The 15,511-nt window shown below is 36.7% G+C and overlaps 1 protein-coding gene and 1 non-coding gene across 2 annotated transcripts in view; one reads left to right on the forward strand and one right to left on the reverse strand.

Moving 5' to 3' along the window:
* The window catches only part of Smp_170870 (putative rgs-gaip interacting protein gipc), a 124,503-nt gene that overhangs the window by 45,415 nt on the left and 63,577 nt on the right, over positions 1-15,511 (forward strand). Inside the window, exons 12-16 of the mRNA XM_018797902.1 lie at positions 2,923-3,163; positions 5,252-5,569; positions 8,328-8,522; positions 9,644-9,802; positions 13,555-13,991. Coding sequence (XP_018652898.1) covers positions 2,923-3,163; positions 5,252-5,569; positions 8,328-8,522; positions 9,644-9,802; positions 13,555-13,991 — 1,350 coding nt within the window. The remainder of the gene's footprint in view (positions 1-2,922; positions 3,164-5,251; positions 5,570-8,327; positions 8,523-9,643; positions 9,803-13,554; positions 13,992-15,511) is intronic.
* Smp_tRNA_01139_Glu_TTC.1.1 lies at positions 6,410-6,476 on the reverse strand. The gene has a single exon. It is a non-coding gene (tRNA).

The following is a 15,511-nucleotide window of genomic DNA, read 5'->3' on the forward strand; positions in this document are numbered from 1 at the left end:
CGTGATGCTAACTCAAATTGTACGCTCTTATTTTAGTAAATAACTGTTGAAATAGTTCTTTCAGTATCGAGAATTGTTCGTACATTTGATATATCTACTCGATTCCTTTTTTGTAGTTGTTTAAAGGGGCATTAGTCTTGTAACTGCTGAAGCATCTTAGCTTCTTGTTGTATGAAAGTCTTTCAAATCCTAGGATGGAGTTTAAATAGTTTCGATGACTTTTTCTGGTTAGCGTTTTTCTCAAGAGCAGTTCTTTTTTAGCAGGGTGGAGTTGCTAATCTCATGTCGAAATTTCTCCCTTTATTCCTGGGTGGAATTTAACATTAATCATTGAAAGACTTCAGGAGAGGTCTTGATATATGTTTTATTGTCCCCGAATCACCGTTAAATTCTTCGGCTTCTCTTACTCACCTTGTTCTGTATTACAGGGAGTCTAGTTATGTATAAGCTATGACTTCTCTTCTGTGATGTACGGTGATCATGTAATCTATTTAGATATATAATCCTGTGGGTCAGGAAGCCATCTTTGCCATCTGATTGGCTACTGGAGATAGAAGAAGGAACTGCGCGGACCAATAATGGTTAAGATTTTTCTGGTCACTATTCACGACCATTATATGTTTTTTTGTTTAAAGCGAAGATCATCACTCTGATAAACGTATAGTGAAATCATAGATAATGCACTCTACAGCTTGAACTTACAATAGATTTTGTTTTAACTAGTATGTGCTCAAACTAATGTGTTAAGTGTTGAGTGAACAACTTTAATTTCTTACTTCAGTGACACTATAATTTGTGGAAGACCTTTGAGCGACATCAAAGTAACTAGGAGAGAATCCACTAACCTACTGATGTCAAAATAGGATTATGATCTAGTGTGAGAATTTAGAACTAGAAGTTTAGGTAAGGAGTTAGAGTTAGGGTGGATACTATTAAATAACATCAGTTATAAGGTCAAAATGCTATTTCGCCATATGGATAAATGCAGTTCGCGCCAATTCAAAGGCTCACTATTTTAAATCTGATTGGTTTGTTCATAACTAATAGTCTTGCCCTTACTACCATTGAATAGAATTAAATGATCAATAATCCATTTGCCAAACTATAGTCAATTGTCTACAATCATTTTGACAGTTACCATATATAATATGCTAATATTTGGCTTCCAACTTAATCTAATCCGTTGTTCATGAATTCTTACTGAGAGTCCAAGTAATCTTCTTCGAGGTCAATCGACACTTAATAATCTGTATTTGATTGGTCACTGAGTAATGATCTGGATCATGACTGTCTAACATATCGATATTAATAGAAATTAATGGACTCACTGAATGAATATTGTTATGTATTTGACCTAGGCTGTAGCCAATTGTTACGTCTGACCGATTGTGAACGCTATATTCGCTTCCCTAAGCTAGTTCCGTGCCCCCAAGCTAGAACTATACACCGACTTGAAGACCAGAGAAAAGGCCCAAAGTGTGTGGGAAGCGCTCTACTACAGGATTCATTTATGTACAGAAAATACAGGGGTTTTATAGTAATTAAGAGACCTTGAGTTTCCATAGTAGCAGTGTGTTAAACAGCCAATCAGGATCTCGTTATTTTAGTAGCATAGCTTCTAATTAATCGTTGATTGGTTGGGGCTCTTTATGAGCCTCTGGAGGCTCTGATAGAGTTTACTGTAAGCCGACTTAACAAATATCTCGTCGACCGATGAATTTTTTCGTATATTGGGTTGCAAATTATTGTCTTTATTATTATCATTATTATTATTATTATTATTATTATTATTATTATTATTATGTGCAAAGATGGATGATGGCTAGCAGTAGAATCCAGGACGCGCGTTTCTTCCTATTTGAGACTCGTTAGCTGAGTGTACCTGCATCCCGGATTTAATATTCAGCTCGGGACTCAAACTCAATATTGTTCGCTTCAAACACCAACACGTTATTCACATAGTTACTGAGTTTAGACAGCAACTAGCCTGTGCAATAAGATGAAGTTTAATTCACATTGTATTGGTCGTTTAAATCTTCTCATTGATGTTCAAGAATGTAAAGAGTCAGTCTCCTATTGGTATATGTGCATCTTGTACGGTTTACCTCGATATTGCTTTAAATCACTATGTTCGAGTTCCAGAGTGATACATCAACTCTGGTATTCAGATACATTCGGCTGACGGGTCCAAAATAGGACGAAACGCGTTCCCTGGATTCCACTCTTAGTCAATATCCATCTCTGCTCATTAAATTGTGACTTAAGGCGATATCGAGGCAATTCGCACAGAATGTACATATACCATTATATTTATTTATTATTTATTTGAACACATAAATATTGGTACAAAAAGGCACCAGATATATATGCGCCACACAAAAATTGTCATTTCATTTTAATTGTGTGAGGGCTATGATACTGCCCATGTGCCAAGACCGAAACAGGTGGTTTTCTTAGAGGTCCACACCCGGAGCCCACAAGGAAGTGCAGAATCGTGAGGAGATGCAGTCCTATGTTAGTCGGTGACCAACGATAGGTTCATACGCCATTTGTTCCCTCAGGATACTGAAGCCCATGTGGATTATCGGTTTGGAATGAGGGTTTTCCAACTCCCCTAGGTGAACTATCCGTTTCCACCAACCCGGTTAAAGCGCCGGACATTTTTATTTAGTCCTCTCGAATTCATAAACGACACCTCCGCCACGAGAAGGCAATGAGTAGGACTTCCCTGTCAGAAGCTATATACGCGTGGCCATATGAGAGCCTTTCGAAAGGGAGAGCGGACTCACCCTAACCCCAGCCGTACCAGGGCATTTGGGAGCGTACATATACCAATAAGAGACTGATCAACTTCATTCGTAAACAATAATGGGATGATTCAAACAAACAATACAAAAAGGTATTATTATTATTATTTTGCAGGTAATCTCCAAAGATACTCATGAAAATTGGAAAAATTATTTTCATGATTTAATTATTCAATCATTAATCCATTCATGTCTTGGACAAACTACACATTCATATCCTGAATTAAAACAATCAAATCTAATTATATTTGATAAATTGATACCAAGTACATTATATGAGATAATTATTATCCCATTTAATAAATATGGTAAACCAGGAGCTAATTGGAAACAAGAAGTATCTACTACAATTCCAGGTAAGAATTCATTTCATTATCATCTTCATGACAGTTTGGGTATATCAAGAGAATCTTCATCGATGCACATCAATAGTGGAGTAAAAGTAGATTGGAAGAAAGTTAGGGAAGGTCAAGCCATAATCTGGTATCAGTCTATGAAGTTATTGACTTCTATTCGGAGTCATAATAGTAAATGTAGACTGGGACTCAGTAGATCCTCATTGCTGAAGAGTCTCATACTAGGACGAAGCGGCCATCCAATATTTTCATGTTTTCCATGGTTGTCTAGCTTCAATTGACTCATGAATCTAGCTAGTAAATTTGTGGTTTCTTGATTTGGATCTCTGATGCTTAATCTTTTTTTTGAATTAATGATAATAATACCTTTTACATCTACAACTGAGGAATTAGTCCTTTGCTAATGTAGTACACTACGCAAAATACTCAACATTCACTGACCAGATACTATCGGCAACAGCGTTTTATGGGAGAGGACAAACCAGCTTCCAGTTGAAGGGTAAATTAGAAAAACACGTTGGAGGTGGATAGTACATACATTGAGGAAATTACCAATGTGCATGACGAGGCAAGCACTAATTTGGAATCCGGAAGAGAAGCGGAAAAGAGGAAGGCCAATGAACACATTACGTCGGGAAATAGAACCAGATATGAAAAGAATGAATAACAGCTGGAAAGGACTGGAAAGGATTGTCCAGTACAGAGTTGGATGGTGAATGCTGGTGGGCAGCCTATGCTCCTCCACGAGTGGTAACCGGCGTAAGTAAGTAAGTAAGTAAGTAATGTAGTACAGCAACTTGGACTGATGAACACGTACGTGTACCGGGTTCTATGTTGCATTTGACTGAATGATCCTGTGATGTGTGTTGTCTGAAACCTAATACTGATAATATTGAACATTGTACAGACTATATAAAATTCCAACTGTAACTATAAGCAGATATGAATAGTAGCTAAGAGTGGAATCCAGGATACGGCGTTCCGTCCAATTCGGTACTCTTCAGCTGAGTGTATCTGCATTCCAGAGTCGATAATGAGTCCCAGGTAGTTCTATTCAAATGATCCATTCAATTTATTGTGTCTTGGGTGTATTTAAGTGAAAAGTTGAATGTTTATTTTAAAACAAAACAAAGAAAAAAATAATCATAAAATTGTAATTGTTGTTCACATAACTATTAAATCAATAAAGTTTCATTTATTTATAAACATTTACTGAATGTTTCGAATAAAATGATCATTTTACCATGATATATAACCAAGTTAATTATTCTATCCAAAGGGGGGTTTTATGGAGATTTCAGTAATTTTATATAGTTGAGATTCATGAGTCAATTGAAGCTAGATCATCATAGAAAACCTGAAAGCACTGGACAGCCGTTTCGTCTTATTATGGGACTCCTTGGCAGTACGCATCCACAATCCCGCATCGCGAGATTCGAACACAGGACCTATCAGTCTTGTGCACGAGTGTTTAACTTCTAGAAGCACTGACTCGGTCGGCTACCAACGATGTAAATGTCTAACTTCAACCGATCCACGAAATTCAGTGACATATCCACCATTGTCTTCAATGAGCTACTGTCTCATAACAGACCCGGGTGAACTCCACTGGTCACTGCTTCTCACTAGAACTCCAGGAAATACATCATGGAGCCAGTCACTGGTGAGCATATGATCATTATCAGAAGGATGTTTTGTGGGGATTTCAGTAATTTTATATAGTTGAGATCATGAGTCAATTGAAGCTAGACCATCATGGAAAACGTAGAAGCACTGAACGGCCGTTTCATCCTATTGTGGGACTCCTCACCAGTGCGTAACCACGATCCCACCATTGAAAACCTGGAACGATTCAACGGCTGTTTCGTCCGTATTCGTTTAAGCATTCTCGTGCGAGACTGAGGGTTCTGGCCTCGAATTCCATGTGCGGGATCGTCGATGCGCACTGCCCAAAGAGTCCCATATTAGGACAAAACGGCCGTCCGGTGCTTCTAAGATTTCAATGATAATCTAACATTGATCAATTTATGATCTCTATCAAAGATTTGAATCATTTCTTAATTTGTTTTAATCTATTTTCTTTTATAGTTCCATGTAAACCAGATAATATGGAATTTTATAAAATTGAATCCCATGCCCTTTCAATTAAATGGTATCTATCAAGGAATATGTATTGCGGTTATCCATTACGTATTATTGTTTATTATAAACATATTAATGATGGTAATAATCGAGGAGAAGAAGAAGAAGAAGGATGGTTCAATATTGATACAGAATATAAATTAGACCATATAAGAATATCATCACTTAAACCATGTCAATTATATTGTATTCAAATGAAATTGATTAATCAAGCTGGTATAGGACCATTATCATATAGAATTTGTAATAAAACTAAACGAGCAGGTTAGTTACTAAGTTATTTATTGTATTGAATTCACTTTAGTATTGTTTGTTTGAATCTTTCCATTGATGTGTTAAGACTGCAACTGGTCAATCTCTAATTGGCATATGTGCATACTGTGCGTATTGCCTCGATATAGCCTAAATTCACAAGCATTATAAGTAAAGATGGATAGTGGCTAGCAATGGAATCCAGTTTGACGCGTGTCACTTCATCCTATTTGGGACTCGTCATCTGGATGTACCTGAATCTCAGAATTGTTGTTCACTAAGGATAACGCGATGGCGTTTGAAGCAAAAGGTACTGAATTCGAATCTCAGATTAAATATCAACTCTGAGATGTAGGTACATCCATCTGACGAGTCCCAAATAGGATGAAGTGACACGTCAAACTGCATTCTACTGCTATCCACTATCCATCTTTGCTTATTTATTGTATTGATTATATTTGTGTTGTTATGTTAACATTTTAGCAATGTTATTCATTATAAGCAAAGATGGATAGTGGCTAGCAGTGGAATCCAGGACGCACGTTTCGTCCCATTTGGGACTCGTCAGCTGGATATACCTGCATCTCAGTGTTGATGTTCACCCTGGGGCTCGAACCCAGTAACTTTCGCTTGAAACGCCATCGCGTTATCCACTCGGCCACTGAGTCCTGATAGTCACTTGCTTGTGTAACGTGGTGAAGTTTAAACTCAATTAATATTGTTTACTTGAATCTTCCCATCATTGTCCACGAATGAAATTTATCAATCTCCTATTACAATATGTGCATTCTTTGCGAATTGCCTTGATATATCCTTAAATCACAAACATTATAAGTAGAGACGGATGTTGACTATGAGTTGAATACAGGGCACGCGTTCTTCTTATTTTTTGACCCGTTAGTCAGATGCACCTGAATTCCAGAGTTGATGTGTCATTCCGAGGCTCGAACTCAGTAAATTTCTTTTCAAACAAACAATACATAAACGAACTGATATTTCACACTATTATAAAAGCAAATGGTTATGTGTACTCAGTAGCTAAGTGAATAAACGCGATGAAGTTTGAGGTTCACGGTTCTGAGTTCGAGTCTTGGTGTGAACATTAACTCTGAGATTCAGTTACATCCAACTGATGATTATCAAATAGAACAAAACGAGCCTCCTGGATTCTTTTGCTAGACACCATCTATTTTCTCTGATATTGTTATCATTATTAGTGTACACTTAATATAGAAATCTATGATGAACAGTTATTTTCATAAATTTCCATTTATACTGTTATGGTGTATGCTGCTTTGGTTGACAGATATAAGTAGTATGTAGCACCAATCGGGAGTAGAATGTCTGACAGAAAAAAAGTTAAGTTGAAGAGAATAGGAAAGGGAAGAGAAATCAATCATAAGAACAACAGAATCAAAAGAATCATGAATATATAAAAGACAACTGAAAGAAAATGTGCAAATTATGTATTTAATGTATAATTTTTTGTAATTTTGCATTCCACCAAGTCTTCATTCACTATAATACCAGAAGGTCCTGATCTCTCCATTTGAAATTTTGTGAATGCCCTCTATAGCAACCATCCTATAATCAATTTCGATTATGGTTAATTTTGGTTAAACCTTTTTATTAACTCACTTAACAGATATCGTCATTTGGATAATAACAATTTACATATTCTTTGTACTGTTATGATCACTAGAGCACATGAGAGACTCTAACCAAATGTTGATTGCTTAAGTATCATTCGGTGACTCATACTCCTCCCTATATATGTAAGCACGTAAATCTTATTATCAGCTTTTGTTTTGTTTTGCTGTGGCCTTATTAAATTTGACTATAAATTACCTATGCAATTGCTTGCTGCTCGCTCACTCGCTCGCTCGCTCGCTCGCTGGTATTCGCTCAGGTGCTGGGTGGGATCCTCTAGAGTCAATAAACTGTAGTTGCTGCTTCTTTTGGTCTTCTGATTTTACGCACCGTTAAGATTGGAATTATAACGGGTATCAAGATGAACAATTAACGAATCACGGCACTACAATTCTATTCTAAAACGAGATAGTTGCCCAGTACTTACTGAATATCAGTAGTAACTTGAATAAGATTCTTTTAAACTAAGATAAACAATTTCATTTTCATAGTTGAAATCATGAGTCAATTGAAACTACACCACCATAGAAAACCTAGAAGCACTGGACGGCCGTTTCATCCTATTGTGGGACTCCTCAGCAGCGCATATCCACGATCCAGCCTCGTGAGATTCGAACCCAGGACGTACCAGTCTCCCGCCAGTGTCCTTAACCAATAGACTCATGATTTCAACTGTGAAAATACTGAAATCTCCACAAAACGCCTTCTGATTATAATCATATGCTCACTAGTGACTGACTTCAAGAGATATTTCCTGAAGTTCTAGTGGGAAGCAGTGACCAGTGGAGTTCAACCGCTTCTGTTGTGAGATATCAACTCACTGAAGACAATGGTGGACGGTTGCTCAAACTTCGTGGATTGGTTGAAGTTAAACATTAACACCGCCGGTTAAGTTCTCTAGCGCTAGACTGATAGGTCCTAGATTCGAATCTCGCGAGGCGGGATCGTGAATGTGAACTGCTGAGGAGTCCCACAATAGGACGAAACGGCCGTCTAGAACTTCCGTGTTTTCCATGATGGTCTAGCTTCAATTGACTCATGATTTCAACTATGAAAATACTGAAATCTCCACAAAAATCTCTTCTGATTAGGGCTTCATTTCCAATTTGTTTTTTTTCAGCTTTTACAAATATACCAACATTAACTAGTGAAATGATAGAATCTAAACAACAACCACCATATAATCCTCATATCATAATGTTACGTTTAAGAATTCATTTGAATTATACTATTTATTGTCCTGTTCAATATGAATTTCTAATCAATATTTATAATGATGAAGAAAATCCTCTCATTATCATTTCATCTAATCCTGGTAAGTAATGATGAGAATCTTTTTAATATGGAACATTCAATACGTTTTAAATGTGTTATGACTTTATAATAAATAAAAAAATTGGACGTATGCCAATTCCTTATTGATTTTTATGTCCGGCGTTTTATTACGTGAGTTATCCACTAATTGGAATACGACTTGTCTAATCTGAACAGTGTATCAAATCAATGACGTTCGATTTGTATGAGCAGCCTAGCGTCCTTATTGTTCTCAAGTTACGGCCTGGATATTCCAGCTGTAACGTCTCTGACTGTGAAGCTGGGTGACACGTGACCGAATTCGCCATGGAACATCACTTTCCTCAAGATTACAGGTACACCCTAGTGATGATTGCCAAAGAATGTGAAACCTAGGTTTCGAATTTCTTAATGACCACCTCCAATTACCAGCTTGTACTATTAATCTATACTTATATAGACAATATTATCACTTGTACATTAATAAGTATACTAATCTCAATCTTACGGGTACAATTTTTAATTCAAACAGTTGGATTTCATTTATGTTATGTTACAGGCTGTTATCTTCATGTATAGTGATAAGGTTCTCAGTCGATATCTGCGGGATGTGCAGAGCACATAGCACTTCACCTACCTACACTACCGCAATAATTAAAGTGTACTACAAACTATTCCTACCCTATACATACCTTCGCTACCGATTGACGTCTACGATGGATACAATTATAATTAAAGAACTACAAACTATTTTCAAACCTGTTAGGGATGCTGGATCCTCAGAAATCTCTTAGTAAACGTCTTATTTCTGCGATTTTAATCTAGAAATTTGAATTTCTTGTTTTGTCGCCTAAGCGCCCTTTTTACTGTTCAGATTATATTTCCCATTTGAAAGGACCCTAAATACCATTGGTTCGTTGCCTCTTTTAATACTCTATTTTCTGACGTTTCCTAATCACCTTTTCATGCTATATATATACACCTCAGTGGTGTGCTTGGTATGTTCATGCTTCTGTCTGCTTGTGGAATATACTTCCCCATTATTGAACTATACTTATACAGATTATCATTTAAGATAAATTATTCTAAGTGAATGTGTTTATAGTATTCTATGGAAGTATTACATCATTTTGTTATTTATAGAAGTTATTCTTCGTAATACTATACAACGTGGAATGTTATATCAATTACGTGGACGAGTACGTTCAAATGAATCAATATCTACATCAATATTATATAATGAAATGGATATGTTTCAATTTAGTCAATGGGCTCCAATTACTTTATTTTATGCAAATATGTGTAAGTTTTCAATTAGAGTATTAATTTACACTCTCACATTATGGATTGAGAAGTCCTGACCAGTGGAGCTAATCCATGTCAGGTAAAGACAGGTATCTACCTCAGTACAATGGACGTTAGTCGCGCAATTTCGTGGATTGGTTGAGGTTAGACATTAACACCATCGGATGATGGCTCAGTGGTCTGTCAGCTAGATGCTCTGGCGGGAGACTGGTAGGTCCTGGGTTCGAATCCCGCGAGGTGTGATCGTGGATGCACACTGCTGAGGAGTTGCACAATAGGACGAAACGGCCGTCCAGTTGTTCCAGGTTTTTCATGGTGGTTTTAGCTTCAATTGACTCATGATCTTAACTATATAAAAAATTACTAAAATCTCTACGAAACCCCCTTCTGATAAAAATATTAACTGTAAACTAGGAAAGACTACACTTGATGAAAAAGCTCTGGAAGAGGTAGAAACTTTCACGTGCCTGGGCAGTATCATAAGTAAACGAGGAGGATTCAATGCAGACGTATGAACGGGGATTGATAAAACGAAGCCAGCATTCCTACAGTTGAAGAAAATATAGAACTCAAAACAAATGTCAATACGAACGTCAAGACAGTTCTACTATACGTAGCTGAAACTTCGAGAACTACCACAACCATAATCGAAAAGGTACAAGTATTTATCAACAATTGTCTACGCAAGATACTGAAAGTCCAACGGCCGGATACCGTCAACAACAATCTACTGTGGAAGAAAACAAACCACTTTCGAGCTAAAGAAGAAGTTAAAAAGTGACGCTTCAGGTAGGTAGGATATACATTGTAGAAATCACCAAAATGAATCACGAGGTAAGTGTCAACTTGGAATCCTGAAGGGAAACGGAAAAGAGAAAGACCAAAGAACATACTGCCCTGGGAATTGGAAACACACATGAAAAGGATGAATAGCAGTTGGAAACAACTGGAGAAGATTGCCCAGGACAGATTTCAATGGCGAATGCTGGTGGGCGGCTTATAGTCCTCCACGAAAGGTTAGAGGCATAGGTAAGTAAATAAGGAAGGAAAGATTGGATAGTCGTTTTGTCCTTGTATAGACCTCTACAATAGTTCTGAATCTATTGAACCTACAATCTTTTGATCTCATAGAGTGTAGTTAGTGTTTTCGCATTAATACTTCAATGTACGAAATCGGTATCAATCAATTTCCAATCAATAATGATGATGTAACAGGAAGACTTTCGTACTGTGTTGTATTGCTTCACTGTTAACAAGAATAATGTATAGATAGTACAGGATGAGTGTATACGAAAGAAAAAGTGTAGACCTAATAAGCTAGTGTTAGATTGTGGTATAAATGGATTAAGATGAAATGATGTATGAAAACAATGTTGGACAGATAATCAAAGGGATATGAGGAATCTTTTAAGAGAAGAGGAAGTTTTCAAAGAAAAAATCGATGATATGAAAACAAGTCTAGAAAAACAAGTGAAGAATACAGTGAACGACAATAATAAGACGGTACCACTTTAGTACACAGAATTCCGGTTCCCTTTCATAAAGGGTTAGAACTACTTCTGCTCTTGAATACTTGAAGCTGAAGAAATCTTGGTTGATTCGAATGGATTCTATCAATAATCCTTAAACCATCAATATGGGATTCCGAAAATTTTTATCAAGATCACTAATTGATCTAAATTAGACAATCATTAAAAACCAGAAAGAATTAGATAGCCTTTTTTTAGTAGGGAACTCAAAACCTTCAGTTTCGCACGAGAACGCCTAATTTGTAGACTTCTAGGCCCGGGACCTAATAGTGTAGTGAGAAGCTGTGTCGAATATTAGGAAGTTACCTACCTTCCACTATGAAGAATGGTAGCTCAGTATAATGGATTGATTGAAACTAGACTCGTACACCACGAAACTCCGATTCAACCTTCCAGGGATGAAATGTTAGCTCACAAAATTGAAATTCGTTGGTTAGATTCTTGGTTAAGAGGTCGTAGATGCACATTACTGAGGAACCCCATGGTCGTAACCTTGTTTTTCTCTACAAAACCAATCTTGCAGTAAACGAATTTTTTGTATTTTACGCCTTTTTTTATGTGTTGAAGTTGTTAAATTTGGCCTGAGAATATGAGAAGTGGTTAGGAAATCGAGTCAAGCCTTCATTTAGCAGACTTGTTAGGAACCAAATAGTCTCTAAAATTGTTCTACAGTTAGGCTTGGTATTATGACGAAATAAAAAGATGACATTACTTACGTCGATATTTTCTGTATAAACTTCGTTTAACATGACAAGTGTGAACTTCATTCAATGTGACAATTACGTTATCCATACCTATCCAGATGAACTATATTTAGTGAATCTGTTTTCACTGTAACCTTATGTATTTTGGTTTACATTTGTTATTGTAAAGTATGTGTATTTTGGTCCAATATTGATGTGATCTTGACATTCATTTGAGAAAGTGTTCTTACTTTGTATCGTCAGAATTGCAGTGGTTTCCGATTATCAGATATCAGCAGTAAGACTGTGGATCAAACAAATTTAACGCTTACATAATAATGACAATACACGATAGACATTAACAGTGACAATGCCAACATAACAATTAACATATCAGTTATAATGCAAAAAATGTTATATATAACCATATGAATGAATGAATTTCTCTCAAAAGTATAAAAGAAATAACCTGATTAGTTCGTCTATAAACTGTAGTACCCCGACCCAAGGTAAAGATTTTTCACAGGATTAAAGGTTGACGGTTATGATTTAGGGATATTGGTTTGCTTGTTATATGCACTCTAGAGATAGAATTGGATACTTGGTACATTCAACACTATCATTGTTTCGCCATCATTTTCAACGGTTACAACAGTACAAAGAGAAACATGCGTTTACTTGTAATGGACGAAAACAGAAATTACAGAATCTCTTGGTGAAATATGAAAACTGTACATTGAACGCTTCATTTGTGAAATTTCATCATTTGTCCTTCATATTCCGTATTATTGTTCCATTTTATAATTCCTTTCTAATTTCACTTTTTTTCTCTTCAACTCGAGCTTCTTAGCCTTCTGATACCAGGGTTTTCTCTTCCTATTGGTGTTACATACTACTTAAATATGTATTTATTTATTTAAATACATAAACATTGGTACAAGGCGGGACCGAATATATATGCGCCACACAAATCTCATTTGATTTGTGTGGGGGCTGTGATACTGCCCGGGTGCCCAAACTTAAACAGGTGGTTTTCTTAGGGAGCCACACCCAGAACCTTTGGCCTAAAGATCTGATTCACAAGGCAGTGGAGCATCGTGAACAGATGCAGTGCCATGGTAGCCGAGGACCAACGATTGATTCATACGCCATTTGTTCCCTCAGGATACTGGAGCAAGCCCATGTGCACCATTAGTTTGGAATCAGGGTTTTCAAACTCTTCTTGGTAGACTTTCCGTGTCCACGAACCCGGTTAAAGCGCCGAACATTCGCTTTTCGTCCTCTCAATTTCGTAAAGAACACACGTGTTGCGAGAAGTTAGTGATTAGGACTTCCCTGACAGAGGTTATATACGCGAGGCCATGTAAGAGCATTTGGAGAGGGAGAGTGGACTCTCCCCACTCTCGGCCATACCATGGCATTCGGGGGCTATATCTGTATACATAAGTAGCATACACCACATATTCATTGTTATTCATGAGTTGTTCATTTTGATTGGTTCATCCCTTAAACTATACTTTTATTTTTTTCGATATAGCACATTTTGAATTTATCAATTTCACATTGAATGTTCAACGTCCAATCGAAATTCATAAACCTAATGTAAATGATGATTATGATTATCAATGTTTATTCAAAAATCAACATACTAATGTCATGAATAACCATTCATTATCATCATCAACAACAACCAACACCATGGTCAAATTGCCTGATTCCCATAATGCTGATCGGCAGTTATCCATGTATAATAATAGTCAATTGAATAAATATAGTTATTGTTTACATATCAAATGGAATATTATTGGGAATTTATATGGTTTATTAGGTTTTGCAATACAATTTTTTATACCATTTAAACAAATTTCATATCAATTAAGTTCAACTGATGATCAATCAAATAGTATTGATTTACAACAATGTGCACAATTTCTATGGTTACCATGTTCTGGTTGTTTAGGAAATTATTCTTTGGTATGTGTTGTTTTTTGGTTTATTGATTTGATTATAGAAGGGGTGTTTTGGTGGAGATGTTAGTAATTTTAAATAGTTGAAATCATGAGTCGATTGAAGCTAGACCATCATGGAAAACCTGGAAGTACTAGACGGCGCGAGGCTGGTAGGTCCTGGGTTTGAATCTCGTGAGGTAGGATCGTGGATGCCCACTGCTAAGGAGTCCAACACAGGAACGAAACAGCCGTCCAATGCTTCCAGGTTTTTCATGGTGATCTAGCTTCAATGGACTGATGATTTTATTATAGTTATGAAGTATTTTACTGATCACCTTTAATTTGACATGTTATGATGATTAGTGTAAGTAAGATCTGCTGTCTATGAAAGTATACACTGTTGGTTTGCAAGCTTCACAAAGTATATTCAAACTATCTACTTTGGGTCTGGGTGATAATCAATATAATTGATTACAGAGATTAAGTAACATAGCTTAAAGGTGGTAGTAGTGAGGTTGTGAACATATGGTTACTATTTAATGGTCCCCCTAAATCTGGTGCTTCGAAATTATTTCATATCTTTTACTCCATTTATTCATATTTTGAACGTCCTATTCGTTTTATCATGCCTGTATAGTACTATACCGTCGGTACTGATCACGGTAAAACTCAATTGACATTATTTGATTAGACATAGGCAGTCAGTCAATCAGTTTTTCAGAAGGTTGAACTTGCCATTTTTTGTGCATCGGTTCAAATTGCCATATCACAAAAACACATTGAAATAAAATTGTCTTGAGACAAATCCTAGAGTACTAGTAATAACAGTATCAGTATAGGTATTTCGTCTGGTCTTGCTGTTTCCCACCCTTCAGTTGTTTGATAACCATCCTGATTTCACCCGTCGTTAGTAGAGTGACATCTGTAGGAAGATCTGTGTGTGCTACTTTAGTGTTCGGTGGGTTCAGTGGAGCTGATCTACTCAAGATTCCTTTAAAATGCCCTACCCACCTGTTTTGCAGTTCTTTTATCTCAGTGATCGCTTTACCTTCTTTTTTTTACTAATTGCTCTGGTTTTCTGTATTTCCCTGAAAAGGTCTTCGTTGCACCATATAGTTGTTTCACTATTCCTTCTCTTGCAGCTTTTTCACTGTCATTGCTAGGTCTTCCACGCATTTCTGCTTGTCTACTCTAATGCTCGTCTTCACTATCCTGTTTGCTTCCGTGTGGTCGCCCCGTTCCTTGGCTTCCTCTGTTCTTGTTTGGCTGTTGTTTCTTCCTTTCTTGAATCCTGCCCATAGTTCCGATACAGATCCATTCCTTATGATGATGTTTTTGTGACTCAGTTGATGAAAACTCGTTTCCTTGCCATTTGATTTACCAGCGTTTTGTAGTACCTTTATTGCTGACTTGACGGTCCCAGTAAACATGAGCGGTGCTTCAAAGTCACCTGCAATTGAATACTTTTAACGTACGGATATCACTTATTCCTAATGGGTTTTATACGTCCATAGAATAGATAGTAGAGAACTGCTGTACGGTAAA

The sequence above is a fragment of the Schistosoma mansoni genome, chromosome 6 (assembly GCF_000237925.1).
Source record: "Schistosoma mansoni strain Puerto Rico chromosome 6, complete genome".
NCBI classification, from domain to species: Eukaryota; Metazoa; Platyhelminthes; class Trematoda; order Strigeidida; family Schistosomatidae; genus Schistosoma; species Schistosoma mansoni.